Source organism: Ranitomeya imitator, chromosome 4, assembly GCF_032444005.1.
Source record: "Ranitomeya imitator isolate aRanImi1 chromosome 4, aRanImi1.pri, whole genome shotgun sequence".
Lineage (NCBI taxonomy): Eukaryota > Metazoa > Chordata > Amphibia > Anura > Dendrobatidae > Ranitomeya > Ranitomeya imitator.
The window spans coordinates 589,425,603-589,451,139 of record NC_091285.1 but is presented as its reverse complement, the minus strand read 5'-3'; the positions used below and the strand labels follow the sequence as shown (position 1 = coordinate 589,451,139).

General features: G+C 44.4%; 1 protein-coding gene across 1 annotated transcript; it reads left to right on the top strand.

The window, feature by feature from the left end:
- The first annotated feature begins 1,254 nt into the window (after positions 1-1,254).
- PLPBP (pyridoxal phosphate binding protein) lies at positions 1,255-25,537 on the top strand. Its single transcript, XM_069766497.1, has 8 exons — positions 1,255-1,434; positions 8,418-8,525; positions 8,941-8,976; positions 9,940-10,015; positions 10,606-10,740; positions 10,833-10,975; positions 23,011-23,109; positions 23,637-25,537. The coding sequence occupies exons 1-8, from the start codon at positions 1,345-1,347 to the stop codon at positions 23,736-23,738; spliced, it is 789 nt and encodes a 262-aa protein (XP_069622598.1). The 5' UTR covers positions 1,255-1,344; the 3' UTR covers positions 23,739-25,537.

Genomic DNA, 25,537 nt, shown 5'->3' with positions numbered 1-25,537 from the left:
CTGGTTCATGTTGATGACCCGTCCCTGCATCACCCACACAGTCAGCTTGGCATCGCGCTCCTGTGCAGGCGCACTTCTCTGCCCTGTTGAGTACTGAGCAAACTCCTTCAGTGCGCAGGCGCTCGGCCTCTCTGACCTTTCCAGGCACCTCCAAACTACAGGACTTTGACCTCTACAGGACAGATAAGTACGCCTGCGCTGGAGCGTGATGTCGTGCTGTGTGGATGATGCAGGGACGGGTCATCCACATAATCCAAGGGGGAGGGCGGCATCACAAGAAGATGGGAGGCATCCATTCTTAATGAGGGATGTGGTGGAAACGGATGTGCCACATTCAGGATGAGGTGCACACCCCTTAAGGAATCCGCCATCTTCTCCGTGACCAGCCGCCTCCGTGCGCTCCGCCAGAAATGTTACAGTGAAGATTTGGTGCAAATTCTGCCATTTTGTTTCATAAAATGTGGGTCGTGTTCCAGTCATTGTGGTGAGACAACACAGAAAGCACAAGGTACATGGCGCTCAGTGCGCTCACCGGAAATAACCCCAATAACGCCGTGTGTCAGGTTCCTGTGAGGCCACTTTCACACCGCGAGCGCCAGGCGAGTGCTGTGGTTTTCTGCAGCCATTAGGTAAAATACACAGTGTAAGAAAACTCACCACAAACTCACGGTGGAAACGCGGCCGTACACTTCAATGTCACATGCAGCAGAACAAAAGAAAGGCGCCACAATGTAAACTCCACCACTGGCTGCCATAGCAACTTTCACTATGAGGCTGCCGTCACACTAGCAGTATTTCGTCATTATTTTACCTCAGTATTTGTAGCCAAAACCAGGAGTGGAACAATTGGAGGAAAAGTATAATAGAAACATATGCACCACTCCTGCATTTATCACCCACTCCTGGTTTTGGCTACAAATACTGAGGTCAAATACTGACCAAATACTGAACGTGTGACGGCAGCCTTATACTAACTGCAGAACACTGTAAAACACGTTAACTATAAAGTATTAGATTTTCTTGTTCCCCCCCTCCCCCCCGCACAGTTTATTATCAGAGGGGCGTGCGCCAGACAGGTGCTACAATAACATCTTTGGTAAAACCCTTGACCTGTAAAGCATGCTAACTATATATATGTATATATATATATGTGTGTGTAACATAACGCAGGGTCCTTGTGACACAAACACACACGGTGCGTCTAGATCGGAGCTGAGCAAACACACCAGCACATGCCGTGACTGACAGCTGAGCGCACACGTGACCCACAGCCCGGTCCCGCCCACTGTCACTGATCCCGCGGTCATGACGTCATCACAGGTCCTCCTGTAGCCGGTGCGCGGTATGTGGAGGGCAGGCATGGCCCAGGAGATCGGGAGAGCGCTCAGCACAGTGCGGGAGCAGGTGCAGCATGCGGCAGCCCGGAGAGCCGAGGTGAGCCGCACCGAGCGTTACAGCAGCCGCTGCTTCCTGGGGCATGCTGGGAGTTGTAGTTTCATGAGCTGTAGTGGTTGTCTTCTCCAATCTCCACCGTGCTGCTGGCACCGTAAAGTGAGAGCAGCCGGGACGTCTACAGGCAGCAGTAATGGTGACAGCTGTGTTGACGAGAGGAGGCACACAGGCACACCGCAGGCACTGGGGTCTGTACTGAGGCTCTGGCTGCCCCCTCCTCACACCCAGGGGCGCAGCTAGAGTCCGATGGCCCCGGTACAAGACTAGGAGCGGAGCTCCCACCCCTCCTGATCATATATATCTACATACATGTGTATATAATATACATATATACATATATATAATGTGCTGGTGTCACAGGGCTCCTCACCTACACGAGCCTGGTTGTGACAGCGGTCGTTACACCCCTGCACACAACCTTGACCCCTTTCCACCATCAGGCGTAATAGTATTCTGATGTCGGACTCCCCATTTGGTGCGGGCTCTGGCTCGCTTCTTTCCGGGCACATGTCAGCTGGTATATACAGCTGACATGTGCCCCCAACAGCCGCGGGTGGAATTGCGATCCACCCGCTGCTGTTAACCCATTAAATGCCGCTGTCAATCTCTGACCGCAGCATTAAACACACGCTTCTAGCAAGCGCGCCGGAAATCCTGCCCATCGGTGACCCCGTCATGTGATCGCAGGTCTCCAATGGGTTGGCATGACAACCAGAGGTCTCCAGCAGATCTCTAAGCTTCTAGTCTCCCATGAAGACTATCGAAACATGCCAAAAGTATATAAAAAAAAAAAGTTTTTAGAAATATTAAATAAAAGTTCAAGTCACCCCTTTTCGCCCCATTCAAAATAAAATGAATAAAAATCAAATATACACATATTTGGTATCGCTGTGTTCAGAATCGCTCGATCTATCAATAAAAAAAAAAATCAACCTGATCATTAAACAAAAAAAAAGTCATAACGCCAGAATTACATTTTTTTTTGGTTGCTGCAACATTGCATTAAAGGGACACTGTCACCTGAATTTGGAGGGAACAATCTTCAGCCATGGAGGCGGGGTTTTTGGGTGTTTGATTCACCCTTTCCTTACCCGCTGGCTGCATGCTGGCTGCAATATTGGATTGAAGTTCATTCTCTGTCCTCCATAGTACACGCCTGCACAAGGCAATCTTGTCTTGTGCAGGCGTGTACTATGGAGGACAGAGAATGAACTTCAATCCAATATTGCAGCCAGCATGCAGCCAGCGGGTAAGGAAAGGGTGAATCAAACACCCAAAAACCCCGCCTCCATGGCTGAAGATTGTTCCCTCCAAATTCAGGTGACAGTGTCCCTTTAAAATGCAATAACGGGCGATCAAAAGAACGTATGCACCAAAATGGAATTTTTTTTCACCTCTTAGATAAAAAAGAGCCTGGACATATTTGGTGAACATGGTATAAAAAAACAAAAAAAACAAAACACTGTGGGATTGGACTTTTTTTTTTTTGCAATTTCACCGCACTTGGTGTAAAGCCATGAGCACTCGGCTGTGGAGAGATGACTCGCACTTCTGTCCGACATCTGATGGGCGAGTCTGGGTTTTGTGATGGCCGGGAGAACGTTACCACCTGACTGCACTGTGCCAGCTATAGAGTGGTGGAGGAGGAATGATGCCACGCGCATGGTTTTCATTAGTAGGCCTCAGACCCTTTGTACCAGTGATGCTAAATCTTAATACTTCATTACCAAGACATTTCTGTCAAAGTACTAATTACTTTTCAATAAGATTGTTCAATACTTTTTCCCTGTGTATTTTTACCCATAATTAACATTTTCACGACCTTGGGATTTTCCGTTTTTGCATTTCCATTTTTTGCTCCCCTTTTTCCCAGAGCCATAACATTTTTGTTTTTCCACCAATATGGCCGTGTGAGGGCTTGTGTTTTTGTGGGACGAGTTGTACTTTTGAATGGCACCATTGGTTTTACAATATCGTGTAGTGGAAAACAGGAAAAAATTCCAAAAGCTGTGAAATTTGAAAGAAAAAGTGCAATCCCACACTTTTTTTTTAAATTTGTTTTACCATGTTCACTAAACTCTAAAACCGACCTTCCAGTATAATTCTCCAGGTTATGAGTTCACAGACATCAAACATGCACACCACAGGCGTATACAACAACAATAAGGAATATATGAAAAACAGGAAATTTATTAGCAAACCACAGAAAAATATAAAACATAATTAAAAACAATATATATAAGCAACTTGGTCCATGTATAGATATAAACATAAGGTATTTCAATACATAATAACATGCCTGCATGAAACATAAACCCAAGCAGGAACCAAGGTGGCGCGACCTATTTGGAGGGCGATACGCATGGGGTCGCAATCTTTCGGGTAATATTGTACTCCTCGGCTCAATTATGGGTATTTGATTTACTTATTACGCATACCCTTGGCACTGCCTGGTCTGCCCCCCCTTTTTTGGGGGGGTCTTCTCCGTGTGCTTGCACCAGTGGTATCTGATGGCTCAATATCCTACACGCATTCAGGCTATGTTTCCGCTCCTTGTGGACACATCGCCATTAGGCTGCCGTCACACTAGCAGTATTTGGTCAGTATTTTACCTCAGTATTTGTAGCCAAAACCAGGAGTGAGTGATAAATACAGAAGTGGTGCATATGTTTCTATTATACTTTTCCTCTAATTGTTCCACTCCTGGTTTTGGCTTACAAATACTGAGGTAAAATACTCACCAAATACTGCTAGTGTGACGGCAGCCTAATGGCGATGTGTCCACAAGGAGCGGAAACATAGCCTGAATGCGTGTAGGATATTGAGCCATCAGATACCACTGGTGCAAGCACACGGAGAAGACCCCCCCCCAAAAAAGGGGGGGCAGACCAGGCAGTGCCAAGGGTATGCGTAATAAGTAAATCAAATACCCATAATTGAGCCGAGGAGTACAATATTACCCGAAAGATTGCGACCTCATGCGTATCGCCCTCCAAATAGGTCGCGCCACCTTGGTTCCTGCTTGGGTTTATGTTTCATGCAGGCATGTTATTATGTATTGAAATACCTTATGTTTATATCTATACAGTGGGGCAAAAAAGTATTTAGTCAGTCAGCAATAGTGCAAGTTCCACCACTTAAAAAGATGAGAGGCGTCTGTAATTTACATCATAGGTAGACCTCAACTATGGGAGACAAACTGAGAAAAAAAAATCCAGAAAATCACATTGTCTGTTTTTTTAACATTTTATTTGCATATTATGGTGGAAAATAAGTATTTGGTCAGAAACAAAATTTCATCTCAATGCTTTGTAATATATCCTTTGTTGGCAATGACAGAGGTCAAACGTTTTCTGTAAGTCTTCACAAGGTTGCCACACACTGTTGTTGGTATGTTGGCCCATTCCTCCATGCAGATCTCCTCTAGAGCAGTGATGTTTTTGGCTTTTCGCTTGGCAACACGGACTTTCAACTCCCTCCAAAGGTTTTCTATAGGGTTGAGATCTGGAGACTGGCTAGGCCACTCCAGGACCTTGAAATGCTTCTTACGAAGCCACTCCTTCGTTGCCCTGGCGGTGTGCTTTGGATCATTGTCATGTTGAAAGACCCAGCCACGTTTCATCTTCAATGCCCTTGCTGATGGAAGAAGGTTTGCACTCAAAATCTCACGATACATGGCCCCATTCATTCTTTCATGTACCCGGATCAGTCGTCCTGGCCCCTTTGCAGAGAAACAGCCCCAAAGCATGATGTTTCCACCACCATGCTTTACAGTAGGTATGGTGTTTGATGGATGCAACTCAGTATTCTTTTTCCTCCAAACACGCCAAGTTGTGTTTCTACCAAACAGTTCCAGTTTGGTTTCATCAGACCATAGGACATTCTCCCAAAACTCCTCTGGATCATCCAAATGCTCTCTAGCAAACTTCAGACGGGCCCGGACATGTACTGGCTTAAGCAGTGGGACACGTCTGGCACTGCAGGATCTGAGTCCATGGTGGCGTAGTGTGTTACTTATGGTAGGCCTTGTTACATTGGTCCCAGCTCTCTGCAGTTCATTCACTAGGTCCCCCCGCGTGGTTCTGGGATTTTTGCTCACCGTTCTTGTGATCATTCTGACCCCACGGGGTGGGATTTTGCGTGGAGCCCCAGATCGAGGGAGATTATCAGTGGTCTTGTATGTCTTCCATTTTCTAATTATTGCTCCCACTGTTGATTTCTTCACTCCAAGCTGGTAGGCTATTGCAGATTCAGTCTTCCCAGCCTGGTGCAGGGCTACAATTTTGTTTCTGGTGTCCTTTAACAGCTCTTTGGTCTTCACCATAGTGGAGTTTGGAGTCAGACTGTTTGAGGGTGTGCACAGGTGTCTTTTTATACTGATAACAAGTTTAAACAGGTGCCATTACTACAGGTAATGAGTTGAGGAAAGAGGAGACTCTTAAAGAAGAAGTTACAGGTCTGTGAGAGCAAGAAATCTTAATTGTTTGTTTCTGACCAAATACTTATTTTCCACCATAATATGCAAAAAAAATGATAAAAAAAACAGACAATGTGATTTTCTGGATTTTTTTTTCTCAGTTTGTCTCCCATAGTTGAGGTCTACCTATGATGTAAATTACAGACGCCTCTCATCTTTTTAAGTGGTGGAACTTGCACTATTGCTGACTGACTAAATACTTTTTTGCCCCACTGTACATGGACCAAGTTGCTTATATATATTGTTTGTAATTATGTTTTATATTTTTCTGTGGTTTGCTAATAAATTTCCTGTTTTTCATATATTCTTTATTGTTGTTGTATACGCCTGTGGTGTGCATGTGTATAGTGGCTTTTCCTTCTTCTTTTTTTCTTCCGCTGCATACATTGGTCACTTTTGCACCCCTGTTGGTATTCATTTGTGCATAATATAGTAGTGCGCTTGGTGTTTTTTGTTTCTTCACACAGACATCAAACATGTCTAGGTTCTTTTTTTTTTTTTTTATTTAAGTGGTGAAAAAGAAAATCCAAAGTTTGCAACAAAAACAAACAAAACAAACGCCGTTTTCTGGGCCCCATAGCGTCTCCATTTTTTTAGGATCTGGGGCTGGGTGAGGGCTTACTTTAGGCGGCTTGAGCTGACTTTTTTTATACCACTTTGGGGTAGATACAATGTTTTGACCACTTGTTATTGAATTTTATTGCAATGTTGCGGCGACCAAAAAAAACAATGTTACATAGTTACATAGTTACATAGTTATTAAGGTTGAAGGAAGACTATATGTCCATCTAGTTCAACCCATAGCCTAACCTAACATGCCCTAACATGTTGATCCAGAGGAAGGCAAAAAAACCCCATGTGCAAAGAGTAAGCTCCACATTGGGGAAAAAAATTCCTTCCCGACTCCACATACGGCAATCAGACTAGTTCCCTGGATCAACGCCCTATCAAGGAATCTAGTGTATATACCCTGTAACATTATACTTTTCCAGAAAGGTATCCAGTCCCCTCTTAAATTTAAGTAATGAATCGCTCATTACAACATCACACGGCAGAGAGTTCCATAGTCTCACTGCTCTTACAGTAAAGAATACGCGTCTGTTATTATGCTTAAACCTTTTTTCCTCCAACCGCAGAGGATGCCCCCTTGTCCCAATGTTGGCGTTTTGATTTATCTTTTTCGTGTTATGCTGTGTACCGATCAGATTAATTGTTTTTATATTTTGATAGATCTGGCATTTCTGAACGCAACAATGCCAACTTTATGTATTGGTTTTTTTTGTTTTTTTTTTGAATGGAGCAAAAGGGGGTGATTTAAACTTTTTATATTATTTTTTTAAAAACATTTTTTTCTGCTCATCACTTGCTTCAATAGTCTTTTTAGGTGACTAGGCTGCGATTGTCTGATTGCTTGTACTACACATAACAGGACTTCAGCCCTGCTATGTGTAGCAGAAATGATCATCTCCTATGAAAGCTGGCCACAGGCCGACGTTCACAGCAGATAAGCAATGACAAGCATGGGGAATCTTCAGCAAACCCTTGGTTGTTATGCCAACCCATCGGCACTCCATGATCATGTGACAGGGGTGCTGATGGGCGGGGTTTGTGAAGCGCGTCAGCACATGTTAAATGCCGCTGTCAAACATGGACGATGGCATTTAACATGTTATCAGCCACGGGTGGATCGCGATTCAACCATCGGCTGTGAGGGGCACATGTCAGATGATTAAATGAGCTGTCATGTGCTGGAAAAGATGCGGGCCCAGCGCCAGAGCCCTCATCAAACAGAGGGACACGACCTATGACGTATATATACATCATAGGCCATGAAGGGTTTAAAGAAGCTCGCCCATCAAAGGTTTTGATCCCCCTAATATATATATATATATACTTCCTAATATATATACATAGAGGTTAGAAGGATTCAGCCACTCGGTTATTAATCACGTGATGTCATAGACCTAATGGAAAAGAGAAGTATTAGCTGAGTAGACGGGACAAGTGAGCAATTGTAAGTACACAGAGCTACATACTGTGATGATGTAAGAGGTCTGATTTCTTTGCCTGTGTAGATTGGATGTGTTGGTACCGACATCTGGTGAGAATTTCATGTAAATAGCGCCTTTAGAAATAAATAAACTTAGAAAATTGGTGACATGTTGAATACTTATTTCACCCGCTGTATGTCCTATAGTGTTTATCAGTTTCTATGACTGTATCATATCCACGTGGACATTAGAAAGTGTAGACAAACGCTGCGACCCTCCCCAAGAAAACTACTAGGGCTTCATAAATATGGCGGTCATACCGAACACCTTATTTTTCACTGGTGTGACTGCTTTACAGTGTGTGTAATGAATGGTCGGTGAGTTTTCCCTTGTGGCCCAGTGACACAGTAGGGGCGACCTTGTCCTCCTCCATATTGGGCCTCTCTTGTGTCATATGCTGCGGGTATACTGTATTTGCTGCTGTCTTGTCTTTTTAGAGCCTTCCTTCTGTCCAGCCCAGACTAGTGGCCGTCAGTAAGACTAAGCCAGCCGACATGGTGATCGAGGCGTACAGTCACGGTCAGCGGGTTTTTGGAGAGAACTACGTAAGTCTTCAGATACAATTATTGCTTTTTAACTAACTTTAGGGAAACGTCCAAGATTTCTGCCTGTGTGATGTTGACCGTCCTGATGTGTGCACCACCAGTATTAAAGAGGGTTCAAGTTAATCCCCACCCTTAAATATATTCGCAACGTTCCCATCTGGATCTGTGGAGATCACCTTCTGTGGTCCTGGGTCGCTGGTGTCATGGAGCCTGGCTCAGAGTTACCCCTGGACTTGGGGATCTTGTCCAGCTGCAGGAGTGGCCTTTAGATCTTCAGTTAGGTGGTGCACCCCACTACATTGCCGTCCCTCACCCAAAAATAACTTTTTTATTAGCAGACGTTTGACAGTAAAAATAAAATTTGTTATTAATGTTATTATTTTATTTATTGATTTTTTTTTTTTTTTTTTTTTAGGTTCAGGAACTTGTTGAAAAGGCATCAGACGCTAATGTAAGATATTTCCATTTTGTTGTATTTACTCTGACCTACAGAAAGTTCTTGCTTTGTGTGAAGTTATGCACGTTTTTAGTATTCTTTGGTTCCAATTTATCAAAGCCTTCTGGCTTAAAAGCTTTGAAAAGTTGTAAAATTTTGGTGCAATTCGAAGCTGCGTCCAAATTTTCGGACTTTTTTTTTGCATTTTCACACCAGTTTCTCCCAGCTCCAACAAAATGGGGGTTCCGGGGGTGGGACGCCACAGCTCGTCTACCTCCTGATTTATCATTCAAAGACTGGAGTGAGATTTCTGGGGTGGTGCGCGGAGGCGCATGCCACTCTATCAGACCCACCTCTTCATGAATCGGGAGCAGCTTGGCTCCAGCACGCCCAACATGAAGACCAGAATCACCAGTCATGATGAATAAGTCCCACTGTCTTTTATAGGGGTTGTCCCACGTAAAACAGAATAGATGTTAAATTTATGGCCGTCCTTTCTCTCCACTCTCATGGCGCACCAACTCTGTAGCACTGTACTCCGCTAGCTCTATCGGATCCATAGATATCCATTAGAGAGAGGGTGGGCATGCAGGACCACCGCACTGTTCAGGTGTCCTGTCCTCATGATGAGTGGGGTCCCAGTAATCGCTTGTGCTGTAGATAGATGACAAATGTTTTTTTCGTCATTCTTCATTGTTTTAGCATCTCTGCTTGCTGTTGGTCAATTGATGAATTTCTAAAGGGCTCTAAAACATTTATTAATTTTATTTTTTGGCTATATCCTGGAGAGAATTATTTAAAGATTCCCTCCAACATTTATTTTTTTTATCATCAGAATGAAACAGGTGCCCGATACCTGCCAATCTCCGGTGCCGTGCAGGACTAACCCATTGTAGATGGCACTAATACCAGTATGGGTCGGGATGCCATGCTTTTGGGTCCGTGCATTATGTAATGTCTTCCTGATCTGTGTTCTAGATATTGTCTTCCTGCCCAGAAATTAAATGGCATTTTATTGGACATCTGCAGAAACACAGCATCAACAAGTTAATCGGTGAGTGACTTACATGTGTGTGTGCTGCGCCCTTGTATATACTGCACCACATATGGTACCAGGGCAGAGCCGCGTGCACAGACTGTGAGACACCCTGCCAGGGATGTCACTGTACAGGGGACAATTGGCGCAGGGATATCACTGTACGGGGGACAATTGGCACAGGGATGTCACTGTACGGGGACAATGGCCACAGGGATGTCACTGTACGGCGGCAATGGGCACAGGGATGTCACAGCGTGGTGGACAGTAAATAATATGTGATTGCAAACTCTCTACCTCTATAGTAGGGCTCCTAGGTACATGGTATTTTTTACAAATCCTATTCGGACATGTGGGAAGAATATCTGGTAAATACTTAGAGGGTCATGCCTTTCCATCGTAGGCACAATAGCAGTGTTCCTGTATTCAATAAGAGGTGTAGAATATATTCTGGCTGCCTTACAGTGGGAGCGCCTACATTATGTTGTCACACTAAGAGAAGTCATTCCTTTCTGAATTTGAGAGCTTCTCTTGGTCACTGAAAGAACATATTAAATGTCTGTAACCGTAGTCCCGGGAGTTCATCGTTTCACCTTTCTTTCCCCCAGCTGTCCCAAACCTTCACATCTTGGAGACCATAGATTCTGTGAAACTTGCCGACAAAGTCAACTCCTCCTGGCAGAAAAAGGGATCGCCTGAGAAGTTGAAGGTCATGGTTCAAGTGAACACCAGCAGTGAAGAAAGTAACGTGTTTTACAGGCTTCCATCTTGATGGACCATTTCACGTTATTGTGTTGCCCTTCACATCCACGATCTGATACTTGTTTTCTTCCAGGCAAACATGGCCTTCCTCCATCAGGCACAGTTGAGCTGGTAAAACATATCCGGGAGAAGTGCCCAAGTTTGGAGTTTGTGGGTCTGATGACCATTGGCAGCTTTGGCCATGATCTCACCCAGGGTCCTAACCCAGATTTTCAGGTAAGCAGGCTGTGAAACAATGGGTTAATAGTTAAAGGCAGATACCTAAATCCCATGATTCATTAACTCACGCCTTACTAAAGCAGCATTGCGCTTACTCCAGGTCAGTTTTCCACAATTAAAGGACACTTTTGCCCCTGCTTTAATTTGCTCTATGACTTAGATATTCCACCAGATCTCGTCACAGCAAGTGCTGCTGTCCTTTTTATTGTGATTTTTGCAACCTCGTCATAAGGGCTGCTAATTAACCTCCAAATATAGAGGCACTCTTCATCACAAAAATTGCCGACATGTCGCCATATACTGTTACTTAAAAAGTGTCTAAAAGTCCCCTTAGTAAGTGATGGAGCACAGTGATCACTCGCTGTGGCTGACCACAGGTTTGTGTCCATTGCCGTATACCTATAGTACGTGGCAGTCATGTCCCCATAAGACCCATAAAAACCCCTTTAATAAATAAATAAAAAAACGACAAGACACCTTTCTTGTTGGAATAAAAATTGGCCGTGCGGTTTTATTTTGGGTAACATAAAACTTGAATAAATACCAAATAAATTAATTCCATAAGTTAAAGTCCGTAACCAAAAGATTTCAACCATTAGCCAAATCCACCCGTTGAAGGGTGATTTTTACCCACCAGGCCAAGACTCAAAGGGTCGAGGCCCACCCAAAACCACACAGCCATTTTTCAATAATATTACCCAAGTTCAGATTAAAAATATCTAGACCGATATCAGATAGATGCACCGAGTCTTGTCTAAACAATCCTGGTAAAAACCCTCAAGGTCTACATGTCTAAACGAGAACCCGTTAATAACGGGTAGGAATTTATGCATGGAAAGGTTCACCCTTTTTCGGATCTTATCCAAAAAACGAAGTTGGTCCTGCTGCCATAAAAGCCTGGGAATGACTTCGGAAAAAACAACACCAGAGGAGGGAAAACTTTGTTTTATGCCGATGAGGTCGGCCCGCATTGCGGCTAATAAATTCAGAGTGTTGGACTTACCCAAGTCATTACCAGATAAATGCACAATAATCAAATCAGGATACGGGAATTTCACCAAGCAATTTTGTAACTCAAACGATAAAGAGGACCATCTCATTCCTCGCACGCTGTGCCAAAAAACTCGGGTGCTAGAAGGATGAAACGATAAATTTTCTGAATAAGACCGCAAGCTAGCCCTCTGGGCCCAGAAGACAAAGGAGTCACCAACGACCCAAATGATTGTTGGACCTACAAGAAAATGAAAATTAGTCATCTCATCATACAAGTCATGACGAACATAAAGCTTGAATCGATTTGAATCCCATCTTCCCAGTTTTCTCAGTGGCCGCTCCGATCCTGAAAGAATGTGAAGTGATTTTGAGATGACTTTTACCTAAAAAACTCAAACACTTTTTTAAAATAAAATTAAACTGAAAAACCGTAACAGGGGATTCATTTCTATGCAAAAATAATGGGCCCTGAGCTACCGGCCTAAAAATAAGCCATTTCGATAAGGTACCCACAGGACAAATCAAAGGGTCCGGAAAGGAGTTCAATCTCAGCTCGGAACCTCTCCCAAGCTGATCCGTTTTTGATTTCCTAATAAAAATCAGGAGGAATGATTCAAAAACCCTGACATCTGACAACATTAGACCTGAGGGTTCAGATTTTTTTACCGAAACTACCTCACTGACTCTCAGAGCCCCGAAGAAGGAAATGGAGAATACGGTAGAAAATAACAAAGCCTCCTCGGCATTCAAACATACATGCTGTAGGGCTGAACACAAGTCTTTTAACAGGGCAATTGAAATCGGACGTCTGGAATCTGGTAAGAATTTATCCCTTTTGAGGCCTTTTAAAAATTGCTTCACTAGGAAAAACTCCGTTAATGCCATACAACCGTGCAACCGTAAAAAGAAAGAAACTCCTGCGAAACATTTGGCTACCGCAGAGTACGTAAGGCCTTTTCTGACCAGCGACTCCGCAAACTTCAGGGCAGAAATCGGACTTGGTGACGTCGCCTCCGATCCATGTAAATCTGAAAACTCGATCCACCTCTTCCACGCAGCTGAATAGTCAGCCCATGATCTCCTAGATAATGAATTCTTAATAAAATAGGGAATTATATCGGGATTACATCCCAAACTGATAGAGGGCAGGGGGTTGCTTCCTTGTCTGCGAGTGGCACCTGTTGGTAAAAAATGGAGCCACTGACCATGCAGTATGAATTCAGACAAATAACTACATTTACCGATACCCAAATTCGCCTTCAACCAAATGTTGCCTTTTAGGCACTCCAAGACTAAGTGTCTCAGAATTCTAGCCGTTTGCAGATGTTTAGACGAAAGGGTGTTAATGGAAAAAACTACCGACTGGTTCGGTGAAGAAAAGAAAATTCTAGAATCCCGCAAGTAAGGGCCCCATAAAAGGATTCCCAAATAAATGGAAAAAACTTCCCTAACCAGCAAATTCTCATTAAGCTTATTCAACACCCATTTATCTGGCCATGGTAAGGACACCCAGTGTGATCGAAACAAAATAGACAAACCTGCGATGCTATCCGTAGAAAAAGCGAGTGGAAAAGAATCCGCCGAAACAAAAGGTGACTGAATTAACGACCTACCGTTAAAATCTGAAAGAAATGACAACCAAATTCTGGCGTCTTCTTTCAAGGCGGCACTCAACCGAACGTGAGAATTCGGTGATGAGAGGCCCTTAGTAGATTCATAAAGACTTCTAGAAAAAACCCTGCCAATTGATATTACCCGTAAGGCAAAATTTAAAAGGCCAAGCACAGACTGAAGCTCTTTGAGGGTAACCTTACTCTTAGATAAGAGGCTTAAAAGGGAACTCCGAAGTTTGTCAATTTTTTCTTGAGGTAACACAGATTCCATCCTTTCTGAGTCAATTGTGATGCCCAAAAATTCAATACGGCATAACGGGCCTATTGTTTTTTCATGGGCAATTGGGATGCCAAAATGTGAACAAAGCTGTAAAAATTTGTTAAGGGTCTCCATGCATGAATGGGATTGAGGGGGACCGATAAATAAAAAATCGTCCAGGTAGTGTAATACGCCTGCGCCAACCTCACTAGATTCTAAGACCCAGTGCAAAAAAGGGAAAAATTCTCAAAATAAAAACAAGAGAGTGAGAAGCCCATCGGGAGACAATTGTCAAAAAAGAAAAACCCATCAAACTGAAAACCGAGTGAATTAAACCCCGCTGGATGGACTGGAAGGAGTCTAAAGGCAGATTTGATATCAGATTTGGCCATTAACGCCTTAGGGCCGAATTTTCTCAGCATATCCAGAGCGCCGTCAAAGGAGGAGTAGGTGATAGAACAAAGGCTCTTATCAACCTCGTCATTCAATGACTGGCCCGGTGGATAGGATAAGTGATGTATCATCCTATAGGAACCGGAATCTTTCTTCGGGACAATACCCAGGGGGGATAAGCGGAAATTTAAAAATGGGGGGGACAAAAACGGGCCAGCAATCCTACCCAATTCCAGCTCACTGAAAATCTTTTCTCTAGCAATATCAGGGAAATCAGAAACCGAAGATAAGTTTTTTACAAAAACACAGCCATCCCCTTTAAATTCTGGTACATAAAAGCCCACTGCAAAGCCATTGTACAGTAATTCACTGATCCGCTTGTCTGGGTACCTGCCTAACCAGTGCGCCATTTTTTCCAGCTTCACTGGAGACAGAGCCTTTTGAAATTGCATCTTTGGGGGAAGACTGCTGAACGGCTTGTTTTTTAAAACACTTAAGGTACCTTCACATTAAGCGACGCTGCAGCGATACCGACAATGATCCGGATCGCTGCAGCGTCGCTGTTTGGTCGCTGGAGAGCTGTCACACAGACCGCTCTCCAGCGACCAACGATGTCGGTAACCAGGGTAAACATCGGGTAACTAAGCGCAGGGCCGCGCTTAGTAACCCGATGTTTACCCTGGTTACCATCCTAAAAGTAAAAAAAAACAAACAGTACATACTTACCTACCGCTGTCTGTCCTCCAGTGCTGTGCTCTGCACTCTTCCTGTACTGTCTGTGTGAGCACAGCGGCCGGAAAGCAGAGCGGTGACGTCACCGCTCTGCTTTCCGGCTGACCGACGCTCACAGCCAGTACAGGAGGAGAGCAGAGCACAGCGCTGGAGGACAGACAGCGGTAGGTAAGTATGTAGTGTTTGTTTTTTTTTACTTTTAGATGGTAACCAGGGTAAACATCGGGTTACTAAGCGCGGCCCTGCGCTTAGTTACCCGATGTTTACCCTGGTTACCAGTGAAGACATCGCTGGATCGGTGTCACACACGCCGATCCAGCGATGTCAGCAGGAGTCCAGCGACGAAATAAAGTTCTGGACTTTATTCAGCGACCAACGATCTCCCAGCAGGGGCCTGATCGTTGGTCGCTGTCACACATAACGATTTAATTAACGATATCGTTGCTACGTCACAAAAAGCAACGATATCGTTAACAATATCGTTATGTGTGAAGGTACCTTTAGACATTGGGTGGGAGTTCCCACAAAAGGAGCATTCATGCCGAAAACGACAGCTATTGTTCCACTTACAAAAAGATTCGTTGTAAGCGAAACAAACTCCTTTTCTGGAAACAGAACTCTAGGCTGTCTATTCACGGAATTCCTAACAGGGAGCATGAGATTAATCCAGATACCAATGTCCTTGGAACCCCATTTTACCTCCGGGTGTACCGACAATTTATGCCTAAAAGCCTCGTCATAATTTAACCATGCAGAGCCACCAAAATTTTTGTAGGCCTCTAAAATAATGTCTAAGTGCTGAAAGAGGCTACTGCACAGGTTAGGGGACTTTTCTCCTAATACCGCCGCATATATAGCAAACGCTTGAATCCAATTATGAAATGATCTGATGTAACGCTTAGCGTCATCAGAATCGGATTTATCATCCTTCCTATCAGATTTAGGAAGGTGATCTCTGCGGGGTAAAAGGGAAAATATGTCTACATATTGGTTGTTCCAAATAAGCTCCTTAATTGAGGGGCTTAAATGGAAGCCAAGAGGGGAGAGCTCGCAAGTTAAAGCCTCCTTCAAGGGATTTAAAGGGAGCACACTGACCGCAGGGGCTTCTAAGCGACAAGGGGCATAAGAAGCTGCTGCTTGGGGGTGAACATTAGCCTCACCCAGGGCTTCAGTTAAAACCAACTTAATCAAATTCTTTAAATCAGACTGAGGGACAGACATAGGTAAACTAGAAGTCTCACCCCTCGCTGGAAAGCAGTCACGTCTTCTGTCTTCAGCAGCACTTGCACTTCAGCCCTCAGGATAGGGCGAGCGCAGCTGCCTGGCACCGCTTGATTGAAGCGTCTCTTCCTCGTCTGAAGACTGGTCCCGGGGATGCAGAGCCGGCCTTGCTCCCTCCGTCGCTGTGGCAGGAACCGCCTGGGAACTGGCAGCAGCGGGCACCGCGGCGCTTTTACGGCCGGTACCCCTACAAGCTTTACCAGCGGCTCCTGCTGACGCGGCGGTCGCGCCGGGATGATGGCCGCCGAAAACTCGCGGCGGCCTGCGGGACTTCACCGCAGGGCGGCGACTCGACTTCCTGCTTGGCGCTGAGGAGCCGCGCCGAGATGTCACAGGAGACGCCGGAGGGGAGGAGGCCGCCCTCTGTCTGCCGGACCTTGACCCGGAGCCTTCGGCGTGCAGGAGAGCGGGAGCTGGAACCGGGGATGGTAGCAGGGCCTCAGGTTCGGGAGGAGGAGACATGGCTTCGGAGACTGCCACTGGAGGTTTTATAGCTAAGCAGCTCCTTAGCCAATCCATTCCGTCCTCCCCGCCGGCCCTGGCTAGAAGTTCCTGCATCAGCTTCTCCATCTTAAGGGAAGTCCTCTTCTTTCTTCAAGCGCCGACAGAGTGACAGGTGCTGACAGGAATCAGTCTTTTATAGTAAATACACCACCACCAAACCCTTCAGTAACCAATCAAATTGTCATAAAACTGAGCGCACAAAAACCAGTAAAAACTGGTTTAAGCCACTTTACCTAAAAATAGCACATCCAGTGACCTTTCACTGACACTTGTTTACCACTGCCTGAGGTAAATCACTGCCTGAGGTAAATCAGGTCTATGTGGACATGAGACCCCCGCCATATTTCATATGTTCTGTGCGGGGGGGGCAAACATTCCATCGGTGGCTGTCCATGACGCATGCTGGTCGGTAGGTTCAGCCAGGGCCACTCATTGTTAGTAGATGTTTGCTCTGACTGATGTAGATGGATGCCTGCAATGCTATGACAGAACCAGAGGGGTTGAGGAAAATGCCCCTTGGCTATGTTCCCACCATGAACTTTTGGGGAGCTTTTCATGTTGCAGATTTGCTGCACCTATTAAGTTACATTACTTGCGTTTTTTCATTTTATTTTTGTGTGCGGTTTTTACATGCGTTTGACGCTACGGTTTTTGTCTCTTGTTGGTGTGTCATGCTTTAACCCCTTTCCCACAATGGCCATTTTTGCTTTTTTTTTTCTTTCAAGAGCCATAACTTCTTTTTTTTTTCCATCAGTATAACCATATGAGGCTTGTTATTTGAGGGGTAAGTTGTACTTGTGAATGACACCATTCATTTTATCATGTGATACACTGGAACGTGGGAACTAAATTCTAAATGCGTTGAAATTGCAAAACAATTTCATAATTGTTTTTTTGTATTTTTTTTTTTTTTTTTTGCTTAGCATGTTCACTATATTATTATTGTTATTATTATTATACATTTTTATAGCGCCATTTATTCCATGGACTTTACATGTGAACAGAGCAAATATAGACAGGTACAATAATCATGAGTAAAACAAGGCACACACAAGTACAGGAGGAGAGAGGACCCTGCCCGCGAGGGTTCACAGTCTACAGGATATGGTAAAACTGACATGGCGATATAATTCTCCAGGTCAGGAAGAGTTCACAGACACCAAACGTGTATAGTTTTTGCAAAACTCATAAAAAAACAACTACTTTGCGTCACTGTTTTCCGAGATTCCATAACGTTTTCGGGATATGGGGTTGGGTGACAGCTTATTTTTTGCACCGAGTTGATATTTTTACTGATACCATTTTGGGATAGATAAGATGTTTTGATCGCCGTTATTGCATTTTATTGCAATGTTGAAGCAGTCAAAAAAATGGCGTTTCGATTTCCTTTTTCTCATTACGCCGTTCACCGATTTGGTTAATTTATGACAAATATGTGTATATTTTTTTTATTGAGGCAAAAGGGGGGGGTGCTTGAACTCTTTTTGTGTGTGTGTGTGTGTGTGTGTATGTATATGTATATATATATACCGTATATACTCGAGTATAAGCCGAGATTTTCAGCCCATTTTTTTGGGCTGAAAGTCCCCCTCTCGGCTTATACTCGAGTCATATACCCGGGTGTCAGCAGGGGAGGGGGGGCTGTGTAATCATACTTACCTGCTCCCAGCGCGGTCCCTGCAGTCCCTGGCTTCTCCGGCGCTGCAGATTCTTCCTGTACTGAGCGGTCACATGGCACCGCTCATTACAGAAATGAATAGGCAGCTCCACCCCCATAGGGGAGGAGCCGCATATTCATTGCTGTAAATGATCGGTGCCATGTGACCGCTCAATTACAGGAAGAAGCTGCAGCGCCGGAGAAGCCAGGGACTGCAGGGACCGCGCCAGGAGCAGGTAAGGGGAGCGCAGCGCTATAATTACCTGCTCCTCGCTCCGGCTCGGTCTGCAGCGTCCTCTAGCTGTGACGCTCAGGTTAGAGGGCGCTGTGACGTAGTCAGTGCGCGCCCTCTGCTGAGCGTCAGTGCTGGAGACGGAGCCGCAGAGGAGCAGGTAATTATTGAAAGCGCCGGTGTCCTGAGAAGAGAGGCGAGTATGTGATTTTTTTTTTTTTTTTTTTTTTATGGCAGCACCAGCAGCATTCTAAGGAGCATCTATGGGGCCATAAAGGTGCAGAGCATATATGGGGCACAGCATTATAAGGAGCACCTATGGGGCCATAAAGGTGCAGAGCATATATGGGGCACAGCATTATAAGGAGCACCTATGGGGCCATAAAGGTGCAGAGCATAAATGGGGCACAGCATTATAAGGAGCACCTATGGGGCCATAAAGGTGCAGAGCATATATGGGGCACAGCATTATAAGGAGCATCTATGGGGCCATAAAGGTGCAGAGCATATATGGGGCACAGCATTATAAGGAGCACCTATGGGGCCATAAAGGTGCAGAGCATAAATGGGGCACAGCATTATAAGGAGCACCTATGGGGCCATAAAGGTGCAGAGCATATATGGCACAGCATTATAAGGAGCATCTATGGGGCCATAAAGGTGCAGAGCATATATGGGGCACAGCATTCTAAGGAGCACCTATGGGGCCATAATCAAAGGTGCAGAGCATATATGGCACAGCATTATAAGGAGCATCTATGGGGCCATAATGAACGGTGCAGAGCATATATGGCACAGCATTATAAGGAGCATCTATGGGGCCATAATCAACGGTGCAGAGCATTCTATATAGCACAGTTGTATATGGAGCATCTATGGGGCAATAATGAACGGTATGGAGCATCTATTTTTATTTTTGAAATTCACCGGTAAATGCTGCATTTTCTACCCTAGGCTTATACTCGAGTCAATAAGTTTTCCCAGTTTTTTGTGGCAAAATTAGGGGGGTCGGCTTATACTCGGGTCGGCTTATACTCGAGTATATACGGTATATATATATATATATATATATATATATATATATATATATATATATATATATATATATATATATATATATATATATATCCCTTTAGGGGGCTTGAAGCTGTGATAATCGGATTGCTGGTGCTATACATAGCAATACATCAGCACTGCTATGTATAGAGAAAATCACGATTTCCTATGAATGCACTGCCAGCTAATTGCTGGCCTTCACAGGATGATTGTAATGACAGACCCCCAGTTCTCATGGCAAGATCGGTGGTGCGCCGATGGGCAGGTGGGATTATGCTCCCCCCTGACGGCACTTGTTAAATCACACTTTCAGAGATTGATAGCGGGAATTAACAGGTTAATAGCCACAGGTGGAGCTCCACTCCACCCGCGGCTGTTAGGCTCGCTCACACGAGCAAATAATTGGAATTGAACTTGGACCAGTGTTTTTCTATGGCCCAGTGCACATGAGATTATTTTCTCATGCCGATTCGGTATGAGAAAACAATTACAGCATGCTGCGAGTGGCAGCGAGAATTGGATCACACAAATCCATACAAAGAATAAACAATTCACAGCACCTCATAGCAAACACAGGGTTAACTTGTACCCACAAAGTCTATATTTTACCCATACAAATCTATGGGTGCATGTGAAACATCGCACTGCACTCGGATGTCACGAGTGCAGTGCGATTCCTGCGACATCAGCAATGGAGAAATTACTCTCTCCGTCTCCTCCCCCAGAGTGTGTTGCGATTCTCTGATGCGAGAGCAGCGAAGCATGGAGCTGAGGGTCATTAACATCTCTCTCGCGTCAGATATTATATGATTAAATCAGCCGTCATGTGCGGGGAAAGATGCAGACTGAGCATGTTGTATTGATATAGGTATGTGCAATTTACATGCATTCCCGCAGCAGAATCTCGCTAAAAACACCTGCGTTTTTTACCTGCAGATTTTCTGCATCTAAAGCAAGTCTATGGGAAAAATCTGCACATAAAACTCCGCTTTCTCGGGAGAGAAATTGACAGGCTGCGGATTTGAAACACGCACCGTCCGCGGGTCAGTTTATAGTGAGTTAAAAGCACAGAGGGCATGAGATCTCTATAAATCCCATCCAGCCTGTTGGAACTGTACAACGCTGCTTTTTTTTCTCAGCAAAAGCATGCAGCGTCAAAAACTCATCATTGGCACATAGCCTTAAAGGGAACCTGTCACTAGAAATAACGCTATTAACCTGCAGATATGAGCCCCAGTGCAGAGGAGTGTCAGTCAGGCCCCAGGGTGTTTCACCAGGATTAGAGGCCTTACTCTTGGGAGATTTCCCCACATTTGAAGATGTTGAAACAGATCGGGTCAGGGTATCCTCATTCTGTCCTTCCTCCACCATTAGGGCTGGATATCGGGATCCTGCGCCCCCTGTGAATGCAACCCTGACCACTGTGTACCAGCAGGCCCCCCATGTGCATATTTCCCCAATCCTGCTGCAATGTCTCCTTCCACTAGATAAATCAAATCCAGGAAAAAGATGTGCACACTGTCACTGGGTTGGTGCAGGCATGAACAAAATAGTCCAAGTATAGGAAAAATGGTTGAAAGTTCAGCAAACTGTGTAGTTTCTTTATTAACATATACAATAAACATCACCAAGTGCTTTTTTAGGAGGTAAATGGGTGGCGGACTATTCAATTCGGGTAACGTTTCGACCCCAGCGGGTCTTTATCAAAACCTCACTTATGCCAAAGAGGTAGAGGAGATGAGAAAGATGTAGCATCACCCACCAGGCGGGCGCGCTTCCACACAACTCCACCAGAGCTGCCCTATGGGAACTCGGCTCTTTCTCATCTCCTCTACCTCTTTGGCATAAGTGAGGTTTTGATAAAGACCCGCTGGGGTCGAAACGTTACCCGAATTGAATAGTCCGCCACCCATTTACCTCCTAAAAAAGCACCTGGTGATGTTTATTGTATATGTTAATAAAGAAACTACACAGTTTGCTGAACTTTCAACCATTTGAGTGCGGCTGATTTTTCCTATCCTTCCACTACCGTAGATACACGGGCGCCATGTTGGGAGCCGGTACACTGTCACCCGTCTTCCTGACCCACTTTTTACGAGGTGTCATAGCATCCTTGCAAATACTGCCTCAGCCTCCTCTGTGCACAGGAACACTTTCCTTCTCTGTGGCCGCCTCACATAGGCTGCAGCAAGAGCCTATGTGAGGCCTATAGGACCCAGGAGTGGACACTCTGCAGCTTTTGGCTGCTTGTTTACCCTCCCTGCTCTCCAGCCACACTTTCCCCAGCACTAGAAAGTGAGTCTGGAGATTTGCTTCCTCCTCGGTGTCTTCCCTGCGGGCTCACTCTGCGCGCTGGTCCTATACCTCCAAGATGGCCGCTGCTTCCCCAGCACACCAGACACCAAGTCCTCTCTGTGGTCCCCAGCCCTCTCGGCCTCCACAGCTTGTCATCCTCCTCCTCTGTAACAGGCATAGAGTGATTGTGTGTCAGGGAGATCGTTATCTCGGGGTTTTATCACAGGATACTAGGAGCTCTTCACAGGCTGGTCTGCTCAGTACCAGTGCAACCCCCAATTTGTTATTTTTAGGAAAGCGCAACAATTGAAAAAAGCAGCAATTCTGACTTTAATTTTCCTTTTCAGTTTTTAGCATGACATATATTTTGATCTGAATTTTATGGACCCAGCAATGCCTAATAATTATTTTTTTTAATTTAGTTTATTTTTTGAATGGGGAAAGGCTGCTGATGTAAATGTGCATTAGCAGCAATAGAGTGCACACGCTCATTAGATGCGTTAATACAGAAGATTGGGTCTGAGTCACTGGCTTTGTGAAGGAATGGGGGGAGCAGGGGGCGCTGTGACCTAGCCTATTGGGAATAATGGATCCCATCAGTCACTGTAATCCTACCTAATGATCATTAGATTTTGGAGAATTCTCCCTAAAAGAACTAAGTGTGAGTAAAAAAAAAAAAAAAATCAGTGGCCATTGTGAAAATTGTTAGATAATTATTTTTTTTAATACATATTTTGAATATGAAAAAAAATCCCCAAATATATACCGTATATTTAACACCGAAAGCTGATCTACACAACAGGTCATTTTCTGATGATACATTCCCTTAATAAATCTGACCTTATTCTCTAATTGCACTGATGCCGTGTGTATACATAGAATTTATAAACGTCATTGACCTTGTCTGTTGGGTTCATTGGACAGAACTGGTCCTGCGGTGCGGGGGCTGCGTGGGGGATTCTGTGGGCATTTTCCTTCTTCCCGATGAGCATTGTCCTTCTCCCTCCTCATATATAGCTGCTGCTGAAACAGCGTGAAGAAGTGTGTGAGAAGCTGGGGCTGTCGCCGGACGCGGTGGAGCTCAGCATGGGGATGTCATCAGACTTTGAACATGCAGTGAGTACACATCATACCGGCATAGTTATATGTTGCGGTGTCGGATTAGGGTGCCAAGGGCCCACCAATAACCTCAACTCCACAGCCCTATTTTAAAGCTAATATGACTTTATTATCATTCACAAAATCCCATAGCAATAAACTAGGTTGATTGTTACATTAATAAGTTGTTGCCTTTGCTGAATTAAGTGTATTGTACCAAGTATGCTCATATAATTGGGTGGTGACCCACTCCTGCACAGTGGCCCACCGGAGGATTCTCCTGTTCACCTGTGGGCCAGTCCAAGCCTGATTGCAGATGAAAAAAACAGATTACTTATTGGCAGATCAGAGGGTGAAGTCCCGGGGCCCGGTGTGATGCTAAATCAGTGTCGGGTCTCCTCAGCCACCACCTGCCACTTGTGCTGCTACTTACATGGTGATGGGACACTTTCTTCAGTAACGACACAATCACAAACCTTACATAGAGGAACCTGTCTTTCATGTTTGCTGTCTTTGACCATATATCCTTGTATTTCTCCACCCAGATTGAAGTGGGCTCCACCAATGTCCGTGTTGGTAGCACCATTTTCGGAGAGCGGATTTATTCTAAACCAGTAAAAGGAGAAGCAAGTGTTGCTAGCACTTAAGAGAAAATGGGAAAAGTGAGAATCCAATGGTCTCAACTACCGGACAGCTACTGCACAAAGAGCGTTGCGACTGTCTGGTAGTCACGTGCTTTGTGAATGTTTATTACATGTCATCAAACCCTCCATACCGAGAAAATATCATCATGGATTTCTGGCATAGTGGCTGCAGTGATTGACCTGGAGGAGATAACACTTGACATTGTGTGACACGGTCTCCTTTCTCATGGGTGGAGCAGTAGTTGGGGAAAGTATTGTTAATGAGCTCATTGAAGGGCAGGTCACTACATTCATGGCATCATCAGGTTGTGAGCAGTCCTCATTAGAAATGACCAAAAAGATCTGCAGGACTCTGGTCTAGAGGTCATGATTCTTAAGCTACTGGACCTAAGATCTGTAAGCCTCATCCTACCTGCTGGAATCCCTGGTGTCTCTTCTGGTTAGTGGGCCTGGGGTAGAACACGCCTGCCATCCATCACACAGACCTACTCACCGGCAGGTAAGGTGAGGTTTAAAGCGACCTTGGAATACCGATATGGCTTCTGGACCAAGGTCCTGCATATCGTCTTGCTCCACTCTGCTATATTCCTGGTCTTTCTGGAAAGTACAGCTTTGATTTTATACATCTGGACATCCATCTAAGCATTATTGCTGTTCTGAAAATATACATTGCCCCCCTTAAAGAGTATAGTAAAAAATAATGATATATCCAAAAATGTGTCAATCTCTGGGAAAGCTACACTGAATGCGCCCACCATTACAGTTCCCGCGGAGTTTGCCACCCCACTTTTGCCGACACTTGAAATCACATTGCGGAGCAGGTGATGACTAGGTAAAGTCACTTTTCAGAAGTCATGAAAAACTGGACAACAGCACATGAAAAAGCTGTAATGGCAGCCGTACTGATTGATACTCCAACATCTATAGGATGTCACAGGCAATATTCCTCAGGCATTTATAAAGCTGTCCTGACTGACACTAGTAAAGAATAGGGAAATCCATTGTAGAACATTAGGACGTCACCAATGAGAATAACTTAAAGATCATGTCTATTATTATAACTAATATATTTTTAAGTGTTCCATAGCATCTAAATTAAAAAAATATGGCCTAATTAAAAATCCATCATTTTGTGTCTACAGTTGCTATGGAGACCTATGCATCTCCACGGTAACAGACTACAAACACCTATGTAGTCTGATCCTGCTGTCAGGCTGCCATTCATCCATTTCCTGCTATACATTAATATGACATTAGTAGGTTAGTGTGAGGCTTGGCACAGATGGAAAGGACAGCAGGATCAGACTACACACGAATGATTTGTAGTCTGCTACCGTAGAGCTGCATTGGTCTCTCTAGGAATTGTAGACCTAAAATAATTTTAACATTTTTTAATGTAAAATTCTTACAAAATTGTTTTTCATTTTAGATGCATTGAAACATTTAAAAAAAAAATATCTGCAGAGGCGCCGATCATCATTAAGGTATTTATAGTGAATATATTTTACGTTACCGCACTGATATTCCTACGAGGAGTCCTAGTGGTGTCAGCGAGTCAGACGTCAAGAGCTGTCGACATTTTGCTGCTGTGACTTTGCCACAGTTTCCTTCAATGCCTCAGTAAAACGGACCATATCACAAATGATAGATTGTATAATTTATTTCTGTGTCAGACAATTGTGCCCGATGTGTAGGCAGATCGTATGTAAAATGTGCAGGTGTAATTCATAAATGTTGTCTCCTGGAATTGGGCAAATAATGCACAAAAGTCTCTTTTTTTTATTAAATTGTCTATTCAAGAA